This window comes from Trichosurus vulpecula, chromosome 3 (assembly GCF_011100635.1).
Source record: "Trichosurus vulpecula isolate mTriVul1 chromosome 3, mTriVul1.pri, whole genome shotgun sequence".
Classification (NCBI taxonomy): domain Eukaryota; kingdom Metazoa; phylum Chordata; class Mammalia; order Diprotodontia; family Phalangeridae; genus Trichosurus; species Trichosurus vulpecula.
The window spans coordinates 176,835,777-176,853,384 of record NC_050575.1 but is presented as its reverse complement, the minus strand read 5'-3'; the positions used below and the strand labels follow the sequence as shown (position 1 = coordinate 176,853,384).

Genomic DNA, 17,608 nt, shown 5'->3' with positions numbered 1-17,608 from the left:
GAATGTTACATATATATTTATTAATAAACTAAATTGTATGCCACCTTTTCAGTTTCCTACATCTTTCCATCCTCAGCATCAAACTTGTCTATCCCTGAGAGGAAAGAAGTTGCTTCTCATATTGAGCTGGGACAGAGGAATCTCTTCCCCAGAGATCTTTCAGAGGCTACGGATTGGAGAATTGGGAGCTAGGACCCTGGGAAGCGAGCATGGAGTAGAATCCTTGTTATGGTAGCATCTCCCAACTTTCTATGTTTCTTAGAGGCTTGTCCTGGGTCTTAGGGTTGAGGGTAGTCCTAAATGCCTCTTGAATGAAGTACTGGCTTTCAGCACCCAGTCCTGGTCCTTTGGCTCACTCTTTTTGGGCTGTTCTTTTGTGGTTGATCAAGGACATGAAAAAAGAATACCTTGGGTACTCAGTCGTAGAAGAGAGAAATGGAGACTCTGGCTTAGTCACCATACATATACTTTATCCTGACCCAAGGAGGAGAAGATCAGAGTGAAAAGATGGAATAAGTCTTAAATGGCCCAGCTCTCTCTCACCAGGTCCTGAGCCTCATGCTGGCTTAGCCCAGGAAGAGAATGGCCCGTGGTGGGTGACCCGACCACAGCAAGCACTGGAGGGTGGGTGAAGGCAGCCACACCACCTAAAGGCTCTCTTAGAGGAAGACCCTTGATAGAAGCAACTGACCTGCCTGAGGATCTCCTGTACTCCTTCACCCAGGACCCTTTCTCCCATGGTGGCCTGAACACTAATGGCAGGGGATTGCTTAAAGTCTTCTAATTGCTTAAAACCCAGCCTACCCCTAGACTCCAAGGTTTCCAAAGGTTTCTCCCCGGACCAATGTTCCTGTGTGCCTTCTCTAAGAGGATCAATGAAGAAGCACTTCAAGGGCAGTCCAAACTATACAAACCACAAGTAACCCATGGACCTCCTTTTTCCAGCCTCCCTCTTACTCTAAACCACAGTAAATTCCCTTCCTCACTCGTTCTCATTTCCCACCCCACCCCCAATCCTGGGGGACAGCATCACATAGCTGGTCAGTTATTTGGCTGGGTGGCATAGAAGAAGAGGTCAAATGTATCCATCCCTCTCACAGATGCCCAGGATGGCTTCAGGAGAAGGGATGGTGGCTTCATTCCAGCAGCACCAAACATCAAGATCTCAGCCTCTCAATAGATAAGCCTCGAGGCCCCTGGTAGGGGAATAGGGCTCTTAGGAATCCACATCTGAGATGGTAGAAAAGGAACCAGATAAGCGATGGGAGCTGATCTGGGAGGAGTTGCTGTATGTCCGGATCAAGATATCTTCTTCCTAGATGCAAACACATGGCCTAGACGGTTAGTACTAATGAGCACACAGTCTTCTTGACTCTGGCCCAGAGCCTGCCCCATCTCAATAGAAACACATACTTTTGAAATACTGTTTTTTCTTCCCAAAGAAAACCTAGAAAGTTTTGGAAGTCCCCTTAAGCCCTCTAAATCTTGCTTCTTTTAGAGCAACCTGGGGGCATCTATTGAGGTGGCATCTATCACTTTAGCACCACAGCTCAGGAAATAACTGGGCCAGGAATACATGGGAAATGTTCGTTGCTATATTCCTTGTAGGGCCTATCATTAGTAAGCAACATACACCAAGGTGACAGAGGTAGCTTCCCCCAAGCCCAGTAGGACTGATTCTGAGTAAGTCAGGCTTGGGGATGAGGAAGGGCTAGATTCTAAGTGACCACTCCCTAGGGCAGAAAGGAAACAAATGGCCTTCTGTGATTATCTGTGTATCCAGGACACAAATGGGGTTAGTGCTGTAACCCTAGAAGAATTGGCAGGCCATCTACCTGCCCACCTCCACCCTGTGGGGCTTCTGCCTTATCTGCCTGAAAGTGTCCAAGGATTACTTATCCCTGCTCTGAGGGAGCAGAGACGGGAGAGGGGTGTCAGTCTTACTGAGTCCAAGTTATTTTCATACACAGCATCCCTGTGAGCATCTTGTCTTGCAGTGCTCTGGAAGTTGACATATTCATCCCTAGGGAAGTCTAGGATCTCCTCTTCATACTCAGTCTGGTAGTCAGATTCATCTAGCACATAAATAGAAATATCCTGTTATGTCCAATGCCTAGGGAGGTGTAACCAGAATGGCCTTTGTTTTCTTTGAGTGACTCAATTTATCTCAGTGAGCTTTACTAGGTGCTAAGCCCCAGGCCCAAACCTCATTAGGTGTTAACGTAATCCATGTGGATGTGAACCTCCCAGGATCCTAAGGGGAGGGGCCAACTCAAGAACCAATCACCAGAGCCTGAGCTCTGGTGATTCAGATGATGTCTGATGTCTGAAGCCCTATAAGAAGGGAGGACAGAGCCATTTGTGCGGGGCTTTGGAGATGGTGTTGATGAGGAGACTCCGGGCAGCTGTAGTTAAGGAGCCCTCCAGCTTGTACACCCGGATGTTGAAACTTTGTTGAACTCTGGTAACTATCTGTTGGGACTTGAATCAGACAAAGTCTGTTGATGTCTGTAATTTGTTTGCATTTTGTTTTGAAGTTCAGGATGCTGGTATTTTTCCCCTGAACTAACTGAATGATATTTGAATTAAAAGTAAGCTTGTCAACCCCTTCACCTTGCTTTCCTTAATTAAGCAGATTGAAAGAACCTGTGCTGTTGGCAGCTTTCTGGGTGCTGGCTGTGGGTGAATCTTATACCCCCACAGAAGCTGCTAGCCAGGTTGTTGTAACATATGGCGTAGTCGGCAGGATCTGGCTTTAACAAGGAAGCATGGCATGTTGGGGTACTGGGTTGGTTGAATGTTTCCCAGTTTTTGGATTGCTCTTTATACTTGGAGTGGCTATGGTTCTGTGTAGCCTCAGGAGCAACAAAGTCCTGAAGGAAAACAGGCCAGTGGAAGTGCTGGGCATAGTCTCCCAGGGGCCCAGAGCAGGAGATAATCCCTTCTTCCCAGGGCTTAAGCTGATAAGCCTGACCCCGGAGGACTGTGCTGAAAGGGTGAAAGTCTTGAGATTATCTTGTATATGGAGTTTTGAAACAGGAGTGGAGAATGGCCTTCCTACAGATTTGGCAGGAGGGGCTGGTGAGAATGAAGAAGCAGACAGCGGCTGCCAAAATATTGATCCGATCCAAGAGATTGCCTGCATGAGAACTTTGGAAAGGTGAGAGCAGTTAGCTGCTTTCCAGCTGACTTTGGTGAGGTGAGCACAAAGATGGGAGACCACCTACATTGGGATTCCAGAAGAAGCCAGGTGAGGCCAGCTGGAGTTGGAACCCCAGAGCCTGAATTCCAGTCCTGGGGCAAGATGGGAACTTTGCAGCAAGGCACTGAGTCTGCCTTTTTGGTCCCTTCAGCTTGGGCTGCTTGGGATCCAGGAGGGAGGCATGGATTTGTTTTTGTTTGGGTGGGGGAAGTGCCTTGGACCCCCAGGGACCCCACCCTGTTGGCTTTATTGCCCAGCAGACCCTCCGGACTTGGAACCGGGGACTGGAACTTAATGGGGAGAACAGACCCTAAAAGAACTTTGTTTGAACTCTTTCTTTGAAATTGGGACTTTGGGTGCCACGTGGAAGCCTGTGATGCCAGTGTGCTGCTGAAGAAGCACTTTATTTGGACACTTTATGAGTTTAAGAGATTAACTTGCTTTGACCTAGGGGTGGACTTTTGAATAGTTAACAATTATTTTGGGAATGATTGATTGAAGAAATTATCTTGCTGGGACCTTGGGGTGGGTCTCATTTGAATTGTAAACCAATATTTGGGAATGTCACTGAATGATATGTTTTGCTTTATTATGAATGACATGTTTTAGTTTCCTTTGTAATTGGATCACAATGTATGTTCTAGGATACATGGCTGGTTAGATTAGATCCTAGAACAAGGGGTGGAGTGTAACCAGAATGGCCTTTGTTTTCTTTGAGTGACTCAATTTATCTCAGTGAGCTTTACTAGGTGCTAAGCCCCAGGCCCAAACCTCATTAGGTGTTAACGTAATCCATGTGGATGTGAACCTCCCAGGATCCTAAGGGGAGGGGCCAACTCAAGAACCAATCACCAGAGCCTGAGCTCTGGTGATTCAGATGATGTCTGATGTCTGAAGCCCTATAAGAAGGGAGGACAGAGCCATTTGTGCGGGGCTTTGGAGATGGTGTTGATGAGGAGACTCCGGGCAGCTGTAATTAAGGAGCCCTCCAGCTTGTAAACCTGGATGTTGAAACTTTGTTGAACTCTGGTAACTATCTGTTGGGACTTGAATCAGACAAAGTCTGTTGATGTCTGTAATTTGTTTGCATTTTGTTTTGAAGTTCAGGGTGCTGGTTTTTTTCCCCTGAACTAACTGAATGATATTTGAATTAAAAGTAAGCTTGTCAACCCCTTCACCTTGCTTTCCTTAATTAAGCAGATTGAAAGAACCTGTGCTGTTGGCAGCTTTCTGGGTGCTGGCTGTGGGTGAATCTTATACCCCCACATAAGCTGCTAGCCGGATTGTTGACACAGGAGGGTGGGCAAAAAGATCAGCAGATGCAGCATGGCTGGGTTTAGGGGGTACCTGACAGGGCTTGTTGGGTCGCTGAACCGCAGAGGCAGAAGGGGTCTCAGAGTTTATTGAGCCCAATCTTTACCTGAACAAGGCTTCCTTCTACAATATATCTGACCAAGGGTCATCCAGTTTCCCCCTGAAGGGACTGGGCTCTACAATCTCTCAAGGTGCCCATGTCACCTCTGGACACCTCTAATAGTTAAGAAGCTTCTTTCATATTCCAGCCCTTCAACTCCTTTGTTCTGTCTCTCAAAACTTTTCCAGGTAGACATCCTGAGCTTCTCTGATTGCTCATCAACTGGTATGATCTCCTCACCTTACTAGCCCAGCTTCTTTTGGCTGGACCCTTTCTAAAACATGGTGCCCAGAATAAATGCATCATTAGAGATGTGGCCTGGGCTGGTCAGAAGGCAGCAACCCTAGTGCCTCGCTGTTTTGGAAACCATGTATCTCAGTCACTGTTCAGTTCACTTTTGTCACAGGTGACTCATATTTAGCTTCCAGCCCACTGAAACCCCTCAGAGTCTGGCTGTGAAAGAAAACTGGGAGAGGACATGATTTGGGAGAATCAGAAAGTAAATGCTTTAAAACCCATTATCCTTTCTCTTAGTGAACAGGTGAGCAATGATATGAAGACTCAGTGAATATTACTGATTTAGTAACCTTCCCAAGGGGTTTCCTAGACTGACATGAACGTTAAGAGTGCCAGACTACACTGCACTAAAGCGTTCGTGGTCAGTCCAAACAAAGACCTCATTTGGAATCAGTGTTTCTTTTAATTGCAAGCCTGCAGGTCAGATGTTCTCTGGGCAAGGGAAATGAGATGTGTTAGATAGACATTTGGCACTCTCCCATTAGATTAATGAGGGGGGTCAAAATATGTTCCCCCCAAACTCTTCTGGCAATTTACCTAGGAAGAGAATCCAGTTATACCTTCTAAGGCCTGTCTCAAAACCCTAGGCTTGGCTTTTACAGTTCCAGAGTCTCACATGTTCCTGTGAGCTGAAGCCCTGATCTCTCCTTCACCCTAGGATAGAAATTTCCCCTTCATTCTGTGTCAGATGCTGGTCCATCCAGGGAAAGACAAATGCAATTGATGAGGATTTAATGAGAACAGAAGTGGGCCTGTGGGTGGGATGTATCATTTCTGCCATTCACACTGGGACAGTTGTCATAATGCCATTTTATTAATTTGTTCATTGCTTGGAAGCAAGTTGCACTAAGCCCTTAAGCAGAAGGGTGAGGACTGTTATTTAGAATAGCAATAGCTACGGCCACTGCCTCAACAAAGGGCTGGCCTCCATACGGCAAAATGAGGACTCCTCCCTATGGGAGTCGGGACAACACTATGAAGCTTTTCTTTTTTTTTTTTTTTCTGTAAGTTCTAAGGAAGAGGTCTACATGCTTTCATTTAATTATGCACATAATCCCTACCTGCCCATCTCTGGAGGCTGTTGATTAGAATAAATGAGATAACATATCTGAAAGTGTTTTGTAAACTGTTGTAGCAACAATCAACAAGTAAATAGAGAGCCCCTCCAGCAAGCCTGGCCTTGCACAACATTTGGCAGGGAACAGCTAGATTCACCCATTTGTTCACTCATTCAATAAATATCTATTAAGGAAATACTGTGTGCTCAGAAGAATGGCAACTATTTGGCCAGGGATCATTGGTCTTCTTCAAAGAACCAGTATGAGTTTTGGCTTTTCCACTGACAGCAACTTATAGATGTGGATTCCTCAGAGCTTCTCCCAAGAAAGCCATGTCTCTGTTCTACCAACAGAACCAGAGGATATTCAGCCCCCTTTCCATAATAGGAACTAGGGGAGGAGGAAGGGAGGGAGAGAAAGAGAAAGAGAGAAAGAGGCAGGTAGACAGAGAGAGCCCCCAAAGGAGTGAAAGATTGCCTGGGTTAGGCCCAGAGTGAACCACTGAAATGGTCAGATAGTAAGAACAGAGAGATGATACTAATAATGGCCAATGGCTGGCATTTATATAGTGCCTATTGTGTGTCAGGCATTGTGCTAAGCACTTTACAAATATTATCTTGTTTGAGTCCCAACAAGAACTCTGCAAGGTAGGTACCATTGTTCTCATTTTACAGTTGAGGAAATTGAGGCAAACAGAGGCTGAATGACTTGCCCAGGGTCAGGCAGCTAGGAATTATCTAAGGCTGGATTTGAACTCAGGTCTTTTGGACTCCAGGCCCAGTGCCCCACCCACTGTGCTAAAGAGCTAGAGATGGAGGAAAATTAGACACCAGATAAGGATAGAGAAGAAAAACAGACAAGAGGGAACTTCCAGTGGAAGCATGGTGGTCAGAAGTGGGAGTCATGGGTATGTCCCATACATAAAAATCTGCTTGGCTGGACTGAAAGCTTTCAAGGAGATTCAACGCCACCAGTATCAAAGTACAGGCAGTAACATCCTAGTGATCCAAATCAAGGAGGTGGCCTGGGATAACTATCACCTTTCACAGACAGAAGTACAAAGGCTGGGGCTATGAGCAAGGTAGGAAAGAGGAGAGAATAGAATCCAGATGCATGTTCCCTGTAACCCCAACCTTGAGTCTTGACTGTGGTTCCCTCTAGAAAACAAGCTAATCCTACCTATAGACCAACTCACCATCAATTACTGTGGATCTGGCTGGTTCGATGCGTGACACAATCTCTGCCAGGTCAGTGAAGGAGGCATTGGGGTAGGTGAGTACCTGGATAAACAGAGAATCCTTTGAGTTAAACCACTGGGCTGCATAGGCAGAGGTAAGGTCAATACATGAGGTGCAGTCCCTCCCAAAGAAGGATGAGTCTATTTCTTTGACCAGAAAAGGCAGAGTGCTTCCTTTTCCTACCTTGGTTAAATGTACCTACTCACACACTCTTGTGTTAAATTCTATTTCAAAGTTTAGAAAACTAAGGCATTAGAAGAGTCTAGACCTGAAGACCAGGCTTTTCCTCTGGAGAGGGAACAAACTGCATTGTTCCCAACACAACTCTTGGTGCTGGGCTCTAATCTCTACTGTGTACCTTCGCCATTCTTCTCTGATCATCTATCTCAAAACATCTCTGAGTCACTGGTGGTCCCCAGGACCACCTGATGGTTTGCAAGATGACATTTGGGCACCTCAGCCTGAGAAGGCCAGGCGAGAAAAGGGTGAAACCAGCATCCAGTTACAGAGAAATAACTTTTTCTGTCAGTCATAACCCCTGCTATGAGGCACCTTTGCCAGTTTCTCACCTGAAGGGACTGAACTGTTTTCATATACCTCTTTCATAAAGAGTTGTGAACAATGAGTCAATGTACTGGGAAATCATCTATATTCCACTAATATGTGAATTAATATTAACATGTGACCTAGGTTACCATTCCTCCTGCTTTGAGTAGCCATCTTGGAACTCAGCCCTTGGAGCAAGTCAGCATTATGAGCAGAGATGTACTGTACCTTTTTTTACACAGCACACTCACTGTGAGATTGCAATAGAGAAGCTAACTACTTTCCCTCTCCCCCCCTCCCCAACTACTAGCTCCTTCTCATCTCCTAAGGAGGGGTGAGAGGGCTGCCAATATCTAATCTAAGGTGGATGACAGCAGGCCACATCCTGCCCCTCTTTTGTTTTCTTTGTATTTTATTATATCTTTGGCATCTCTCTTTTGATAAACTGTGACGCTGGTGTTGTTTTTAACCAGTAATATAAAACACTATTAAAAATGAAAAATGGCAAAACAGCTTGAAGAGGAAAGCTGAATTAAAAGGCTATCTAGAAAGGTGAAGAGCAGAAGCACTTGTAAAGAACATTGGCTCCAGAGGTGGGACCCAGGCCCAGATCCCATACCCAATACCCTGGGCAGGTGGCCCAACCTCTCCAGGCTCTGCTGCCTTAACTCCAGTCCCAAATCCACAATCCAGCGTGAGGACAAGAGAAAGACTAACCCAAAGCTGGCACATTTGATGATGGGGAACCCAGAACAGTCCGTGGTTTAACGATGATGGTGATTCTAGATTCTCCCTTTTCTCTTCTTCCCCTCAACCCTCCATAACCTGGTTTGGCTCAGTCTCCCCAGTCCCAAGGAGGATGCAGAAGGAGTAGTGAACCACATCTAGGAGTGGTAAGAGAATATCTGAACTGGAGGCATTTTGAGGCTCACCAATTCCAAGACCCTTCTCTGACACAAAAGTGTCATTAAGTCATGTGCTTCAAGGTTACACAACAAAGTGAATGCCAGAGTTAGAGCTGAAGAAGCTATATGGGTGACTGTGAGTGAATGCTGGCTGTGGAGTCACAGGGCATGGATTTGAATCCCAGCTCTGCCACTTACTACCTATGTGTCCTTGAGAAATTCACTGAACCGTTCTGGGCTGGTTTCTTCACCTGTAAAACTGGACACTATGCACCTTCCAGCTCTAAATTGATGATCCTTTATATTAGAAACTAGGTCTCCTCATGCTTGGCCCCATGCTCTTTCCATTGTATTGTGCATGGTGGGGGAGGGCATACATTTTATATAATGCTGAGCATAATGTTGGCACTAAGGGAATATTGGACAACCCCTAAAAAGAATATAGACCACAAGAAGACATGAAAGGGAGATGGCTGCTGTTACTGACAAGGAGGGACATGTATTAACAGAGGGCTCACAGGGCTTGATGTGCCAGAGCATCCTGGTGTGATCTTAATCATCCCTAGTGTGATCTTAATCACTAAGTCAGTGCTTAGAAACAGACCTGGCTAGCAGAGGTGGGCCAGTGCATCCCTCATGAAGGGAAACAACTGGAAACAACCTAGAGACTCTCTAGCCCAGAGGTTCTTAATCTTTTTTTTGTATTATGGACCCCCTCTGGCAGTCTATTGAAGCCTATGGGCCCCTTCTCAGAATAATTTTAAAACACACAGGATTAAAAAATAACCCAATTATATTGAAAAACAGTTATCAAAATATTAAAGAAGAAACAAGTTCATAGACTCCAGGTTAAGAACTCCTTCTCTAGCCTGGATCTTCTACTAAAAGGGGTTTGTAGGCCAAAATCAGAAATGAAAAGAGTCAACAGTTTCTGTCTGAGTAAACAGATACAGCCCCATTGGAAGCTGCAAAGGAAGAAGAACACTATTTGATAGGCCAGGACTCACATCTGTGGCTTTTGTTTTGCGCGTTTCCTTCCGGTCCTTCAGCATCTTTTCTCTCACACCAGTCCGGGTCCAGATGTCAAACACAGTCCGTCCATGCTGGTAACCCACCTCCTGATGGGAAACAGGTGATGTTCACCAAGCATGCACAGAAAATCAGTGGTCCCTAACCTCATGGATTAAATCAGCCCTGTCATCCCATTCTGGCCCCAGGGATAACGCCCAGGGTCATTTTAGCCCTGATGATCATTCACATTACACACTACAAAAAGGCTATATCAGCCCTAGGATCATTCAGAGGGATACATCAACATTGGTAATCCCACCTTCTACTTCACGGGAGTCATACATCCTAATATTCTACTCTTTGGAGTCACTCACAGGATATATTGGCCCTCATAGTCCTCCTTTCTACTTAAAGGTCACTCATAAGGATATTGGCTCCCAGTCCTGAGTATGTAAAATTGATCAGGACTACCAAGGCTAAGTAAATTTGTGTTCAACAGTGAGGGAATCTAGAAGTGGAAGGATGGCAGCACAATAGTTATAAAATGGGACAATTCCATGGCTTTTTTAGAACAGGACCTAACCAGGGCTCTAGGAAAATAGCTGCTTTCCATCTTGGAGATGGGGGCTTCTATCTTCTCATCGCCGAACTGGAAGGCAAACAAAGCTCCCCTTTGGACACCTCTAGTGAGGACTAAGGATGGGGGTCCTTCCTCCAGATTTGGAGATCTAAGAAATGAGGGGATAATCTAATCCCAGCATTCTTTACGTATTCTTACCTCTACCTCTAATGTTTCCCAACATCTCCCAAGCCAGTCTGACACTCACACAGATTTCGTCAAATCTGCCGAAGTCCAGGGTACCATAGCGGTCAATGGGTGGTCGGATATATTCACAATAATCACTGTTCTTCACCATCTCCAGCTGCCTGACACAGCACACATAGGCCAAGCGTGTCTGGATTTCTGCCATATTCAGCACCTATGTCGCAGGGTTACAGGAGGCAGGATGGGACAAGGCAAGTAATCAATTCTAGGGACTGGATAAAGGCACTTGCAGCAGGTTCTGCTCTATATCTCCCTTTTTACTTATGTACTATGAACTCCCCTAGACCAAAACCTCCCCATTTATCATCATTTGGTTCTTTCAGGCCTGGTCCACTAAACACCTTGGCTTGTTCCCAGTCCCCTGACACCGCTGGGTCTTGCGACTAGAAAAATCTTCCCCTTGGAGGGGCATCAATGTTATAGTGGAAAAAGCCCTGGGCTGGGAGTCAAAAATAGATGTGAGGTGTCAGGGACCCATAGCAGTGGGCAGGAGTTTGGGGTTCTGTGGCTTCAGCTGTAGCTGGAGGGTAAAATATTTAGCTGGAGGGTGAAGCATTTATTCAGTTCCTGAAAGGCTGGGAAAAGTCCATTTGGCCTGCCTTGGGCATGAAGCTAGGGAGGGAAAAGCTCCCTGGGTGACCTGCACACATGGTATTCATCCTCCTCTTCAGGCCTAGCCCCTGCCGCTCTCTCACACTCCCTGCTCCCATGCATGGCATTTCTGATTCCCTCCCTTGAGCCCAGGCACTGCAACCTTCACTTTTGTAGCCAGGGGATTCCAGCGTTTCCACAGCAGCCACCAGCCAGACAGCGAGTCACCATAGTTGGTGAGGTCCGTTTCGTCCTTGCTGCCCACGTCAATGGCAATCACCACTTTGGCACCCATAGATCTGGCCACATCAGCTGGGGTGGGGAATGGAGAAGGCCCAGTAATTCCCAAGGTAATGGATTCAGTTCAATTTAAAAAAAAACACAACATTTATTAAGCTCCTCTATAGACACAAAACAAAAATGAAAAGTCTCTTCCCTTAAAAAGCTTACATTCTACTGGGGGAAATAAAATATATACAGTAAATGAAATATAAAAAGGCTTCTGGGATGAAGTGGGACAATAACTCTCAGCTGGGGGTGGGAGGTGAGATCAAGACAGGCATCCTATAAAAGCCTGGCATTTGAGCTAAGCTTTGAAGAAAGCGAGGGACTCTGCTGGCAGAGGTCAGAAGGGAATACATTCCAGTCATGAGGGCAGCCTATGCTAAGGCTCTAAGGTGAGAGATGAAACAGTCTGGCTAGGGAACAGCAACCTCTCTGGTTTGGCTGGAATGTGTAGTACATGAAGGAGAGGAATGTGCAAGAGACCTGGAAAGGTGGGCTGGAGCTAGACTGTGAAAGGCTTTAAAAGCCAAAGTCCTTATTCTGTCCCAGTGGTAAGAGGAAGCCACTGGAGCTCCTTGGGCAGGGCACTGATATGGTCAGATCTGTGCTTTAGGAAGATGATTTTGGCAGCTGTGTAGAATGCAGAAGGAAGAGTCTAGAGGCAGGAAGACCAATATTGTAGTAACAGTCAAGTTGATAAGTGATGAGGGCCCGAGCTAAAACTGTGTGAGTGGAAAAAAAGGGATACATTGTGTAGGTAGAACTGACAAACTTTGGCAACTGACTGGATGGGAAGGCACAGAAGGGGTAAAGAATTGAGGATGACCCTGAAGATATCAACCTGGGTGACCAGAAGGATGTAGTGCTGTCAACAGAAACAGAAGTGAGGAAGAGGGGAATATGTGGAAAAAAATAACGAATTCTATTTTGGACATGCTGAGTTTGAAATGGCTATAGACATCCAGTTGAAGATATCCAATAGGGAGCTGATGATGAAGGCCTGGAGTTCAGGAGAGGGACTGTGTCTGGATATACATATCTGGAGTTGTCTGCACAGAGGTGATAGTTGAATCCAAGGATTTAACAAGATTACTAAGACAGAGAGGGAGGAGAGCCCAGGATACACTCACAAAAAGGATATGGGACAATGATAATGATCCTGCAAAAAAACCAAAAAACTGAAAAAGAGAAGGCAGACAGAAAGACAGACAACCAGGAGAAAGGAGTGTCATGAAAATCCAAGAAGTAAGAGACGATCAACTATGTCAAATGCTGCAGAGAGGGCAAGAAGGGTAAGGACTGAGAAAAGGCTATGGAACTTGGCAATTAATTGACCACTGATAACCCTGGGAAGTACTGTCAGTGGAGTGATGAGGCTGGAAGTCAGACTGCAGGGAGTTGAGAAGTGAATGTGAGATAAGAAAATAGATAGATGGCTTACAAAGGCACATCTGTCCTTGGCTTGTGCCTGAGACATCAGAGCCCTCACTGACCAAGTAACCCCAAACCCCCATCAGTATGAGCACTGTGCCTTACACTGGTATCAAGCTTGAGTTTACAAAGTATTCATTCACAAGTTTCACTGAATTCAAGTACCTCACTTCCCCCCTTTCCCACCCCCATGATGAAATGGGCAAACTGAATTGTGGTGAGGTTAAGTAACTCACCACCAGCAGAGCTAGAATGAGATGCTAGGCCTTCTGTGTCCTGGTCCAGGGCTCCTTCCAACATATAATGCCACCTCCTCAACATGTATGTGGTGAGAACTCTAGGGAGCATCAGCTCCAGCAACAATATGGGCTAGCAGTTAATCCTATGAGGCATTTTATTCCCCAGGACCCAAAGGAACACAGTATTATTTATTATAATACTTTCTACAGGACCTAATGAGACTATTTTGACTTGCTCAGTGTCCTTCGTTATGGGGTCCCCTGATATTTCAGAACCATCTTTGTGTTCTTGCCTTTGAGTGTGTTAGCCTGCTTCAGGCTTGGAAAGGTCCTGCTGGCTTGGGATGTTCTTCCAAAGATGGCTTTAAAAGGTTAGAAATTTTGCCTGGACTTGCCTCTAGGAACCTTGTCTCAAATAGGGCTTTAATCCCTGACTTGGCACAGAAAGGGGTTAATCTTTCCCTAGCACTTAAAATTGGCCTATTTCTATGCTTGGCCCTTGTTCTGATAGCTAAGCTAATAAAAACATAGCCATATGTTCAGTATTGCGGGTGTGTATGAGTGTCTGTGTTTCCTTTCCTTGCTCCATGAGGACTCATTCCAGTAAATTAGTTTAAAATGTTTTTTTCTTGGCCCATTCTAAAGAAAACGTGCCACCACCCCAGCCTTTTTCTAGAAGCAGGTGGCAAAGGAGCCAATTTTATGTGAGGAAATGTACCTCTAGACCAAAAGTACACTGACTCACAGCAGTGACTGGATCCAATCAACCAGCCCTGCTCAAGAGTTTTCACCTTGTACACTAGGACAACTGTACCTGGGAGGTTGTTGATATAGCCACCGTCCATCAGTAAGTGTCCATCTTTGGGGTCACAGAGAGGGGGCACGTAACCAGACAGAGACATACTGCCTCGGACATACCTCCACAGGCAGCCTGCAGAAAGGAGGAAATAGAAGAGTAAATGGATTTACAACTCTACCCAAAGGGAAAGCTGGGATGCCTGAGAGACTGACAGACGATTTTAGGAACTCAAGGAGGACAAGACAACCCTAAGAGAAGTAGAGAATGAGGGCTTAAGAGAGCACCATGTGCCTCTGGACGCTGGATCATGTGGCCTGATCAGGCAAAGTCCTTTATGTTGCCCATGAAATGGGTGGCTCCTTTAACACCAGAACTTTCCAGCCAAGGGCAGGGAGATCTTGCAGGACAAATTCATTTTATGACTGTGGTAGTTGGGGAAATTCTCCTCTTAGCCCTGAGGCCGTGTCACCCTGCCTTGAAAGGAGGGGGTGTTTATCACCCAGAGCCATAGGTAATCTGATGGGAAATTTACTCCAGTTTTCAGAGAGTAGCACTAAGTAACAAAAGCAGCAGCAGCAGCAATTGCCAATTAAATAAAAGTTCACTATTTGCAAAGAGCTCTACAATTATTTTCTAAGCCTTTATTCCTCATCAAAGACTCAGGCAAAGGGTATATGTGATCTTGGGCAGCTCTGAAAGGGCTTGCCTGATCCTGGAGATAACCATGCCCTCCTAGAGAGGTCTATGGCTACTTTTCTTGGATAAAGCTACATGTCTGTCTCTCTCTTGGGAGTCTGGCAGTGGTAGTATCCATTTTTCTCACTATGTCAAAATCCTTCCTCCTACTATGACTAGTGCAGATGGTGGTCAGAGAAGATTCCCAGATAGGCAGAGCAGGCCAGTTTGGGAAAGATAGTGGAGTACACCCCAGACGAGTTGGCCAGCACTTGGGCATAAACTCTCTTCATAGCTCTTTGCTCTCCCCTTCAGTCTAAGCATTCTAAACATGTCTATCTATCCACCTCCCTTCTGACTTTTTGTTCTTGCTCTAGGATTCTTTCTTCCCTCTTGCTTTTCTTCTTCTGATAGTCACATTCAACCCTTCATCCTTTTCCCCTGGTTCTGCAGATGGTCCTAGGTCTAGGAGGACAGCACATACAATTTAACACTTGTGGCGAGAAAGGTCAAAGAAGTGAGGGGATTTCTCAGTGGGACTTCTGTTGTGAAGTGGCTACTCACCATCTCTGTGGACCCTCATTGTAGAGGCAGTGATATCTGTTGTGATAACAAAATAGGGAATCCAGAGATCCTAGACACAACAATAGGAGATACAGCTTAGCTGTGTCCCTCTAGGTTAAGACATACCTTCCTAATGATGCTGAGAGAAAATCCTTACTATAGGAGGATGAAGAAGGGAAAGAAAGGATTGTGTCTTCTTTTCTGAACATTTGGTATTGATACATTGGTATCTAGACATATAGATATAAATAAATCAGCAGATTATTGGACTTTAGGAGACTCTCCAGTCTCACCTGGTTTTCCCTGAGCACTACAACAAGGCTGAAGTCCTACATCCCCCCAAAACTGGAAGAAACAGGCATTCGTCCTCCCATCTACAGGAGACAGTGAGGCCCAGAAGGGAAGTGAGGTGACCAAGTGAACAGGGCTAGTAGCTTCCGTTTCTGTTTTCCAGCCCAGCCTAGCCCAGAGATCATCCTCAAGCCTAATTTCCTCAGATTTTTTCTTATGCAAGAACCCTATTCCTGACCCATCATCAGTAGGCCACGTATTCTGAGTTGTTTTCCCAGAAGTTATGATGAAATTACACTAAGCCATCAATACTGCTCTCTTCCTTCCCCTTTCTCCACTGGGACTGGTATTTGTGAGACACTAGATTGTGGCCATGGGACAAAGTGAAGTGAATCACTCATATGGCTACTGAATCCCTGGCCTTAGTTACATTAGCATCGTACTCCAAGAACTAGCATAACTGTCCACAGATAGCATCATCCTCCCTCTCTAAGTCTCCCAAATGGCAGCAGGGATGTACATGAGGAGTGATTATTTCATAGCTTGGCCTCTAGGCTTTTAGGCCTGGGATGACTGTCTAACACTGTTCTGAAAGCAGCCCAGTCTAGACCAAACCCCTGAAGCCCCTAGGTTTGGAAACCATGGTGGGTCAACAAACAATTCTAAAACTTAACTGGTCACTCCCCTTAAACCCTGGTCTCCCTCCTTCCATGATACTTGCTGAGCCCACAGATTGCAAAATGTACGTGATCCAGAAAGCAAGCATGGAAGTCATGATCTTAAGATTCTAGCTCCATAGCAGTCGCTACCTGGCTATGTTACTGCTAGGCAGTTGACTCTGTCCTACTGGGTCTCAGATTTACCCTCTGTATAATGAGGAAAGTGATATCTACTACCAGATGAAACCTACACCCATTTTGGCAAGGTAAGGTTTGGCACGAATTGTTCAACACCAAATGTCAACTGGATGTAAAGCAAGTAAAACAATCATCTAAAGTTCCCAAGGGACTGTTTGTCTGGCTAAACAAACAGGCAGTGTCACTATGGCTATACCAGCTCCTCTAGCCTAAAGGCCACAGGGGGATGAGATGTATTTGAGACCAACATGTGCTCTGCAGACCTGGGTGATGGCTACATGCCACACTAGGCTGCTGTGGACTTTCTGTGCTTCAGCTACGGGCCCTGGAGGTGGAAGCTCCTGTCAATCAGGATCTCTCTACTATAATCCAACACAACCAGGCTTCCCTCGAGAGCCGGCCAAACCTCGATCTGTTTGTCTTTGAAGACTTTGCTGATGCTGTTATTGAAAGCTGCTCCAGAGAACATGGAAGTGATTGGGTAAGTCAGGTCGAGCACTGTCTTCAGCACTGAAGTCATATCCTGGAAGAAGAGGGAGAAAATCAGGGACAGACTAAGGCCTACTCTTGCTCATTTAATTTTGCTTTTACTACAAAACAGGATGAAGGAGAGGAGGTTCAGTAGACTATTGTGAAGACTGAGGCTATGGTAAGTGGTAGGGCAGGGGAAATACGAAGCAATAGCAATGGGAAATACACTGAGGGACGACACCCATATCCCTTAGATACTCTGATAATAGACACATGCTTTTGCCTTAGCACAACGGAGATGGGAGGAAAGGACAATACTTAAGATTCCTAAGATTTGGGGAGAAAAGATCTTATTTGGGGGAAGGGCAGGCTATCTCAAACATAGGGACCAGTCTATGCAAAGGCAAAGAGACAAAAGCTAAAATACTGTGTCTGTGGGACAGCATGTAGGCTAATTTGACTGGATTATAGAATTCATTAAAGGAAGAAACATGTAACAATCCTGGAAAGGTAGATTGGGGCCAGATTGTGAAAAGCTTTGAATGCTAAACAAAGCAGTTTGTATTTTATCACTGAGGCAATAAGGAGTCATCCTGAACAGGGGAACAACACGGTCAGTCTTGTGCTTTAGGAATATCATTTTGGCAACTGTGTGAAGGAAGACTTGGAGAAGGGAGAGACTGGAGGTGGGGAGGCCAATTAAGAAGCTACTGCAATAGACTGGGACTGGGTGAGAGGAAGTGAGAGCCTAAACTACAGCGATGGCTGGGCAAATGAAAGGGATTGATGATGTAAGAGATGCTTCAGGGGAAAAATCATCAAGATACTGCAACAAATGAGATGCAAGGATTGCAGGAGAGGGAAGAGACGAGGATGAATCTGAAGTTGTGAAATTAGGTGACTGAAAG

The 17,608-nt window shown here is 45.6% G+C and overlaps 1 protein-coding gene across 2 annotated transcripts in view; it reads right to left on the bottom strand.

The window, feature by feature from the left end:
* PNPLA7 (patatin like phospholipase domain containing 7) overlaps positions 1 to 17,608 on the bottom strand; it is a 208,029-nt gene continuing 190,421 nt past the window's right edge. For both annotated transcript variants that reach the window (XM_036748628.1, XM_036748627.1), the window contains exons 28-36: positions 16,636 to 16,752; positions 15,082 to 15,151; positions 13,858 to 13,974; positions 11,252 to 11,400; positions 10,499 to 10,651; positions 9,668 to 9,778; positions 7,167 to 7,251; positions 1,945 to 2,075; positions 1 to 1,315 (exon numbers count right to left, since the gene is read on the bottom strand). In XM_036748628.1, the coding sequence (XP_036604523.1) occupies positions 1,217 to 1,315; positions 1,945 to 2,075; positions 7,167 to 7,251; positions 9,668 to 9,778; positions 10,499 to 10,651; positions 11,252 to 11,400; positions 13,858 to 13,974; positions 15,082 to 15,151; positions 16,636 to 16,752 (1,032 nt within the window). In that variant the 3' untranslated portion in view covers positions 1 to 1,216. The remainder of the gene's footprint in view (positions 1,316 to 1,944; positions 2,076 to 7,166; positions 7,252 to 9,667; positions 9,779 to 10,498; positions 10,652 to 11,251; positions 11,401 to 13,857; positions 13,975 to 15,081; positions 15,152 to 16,635; positions 16,753 to 17,608) is intronic.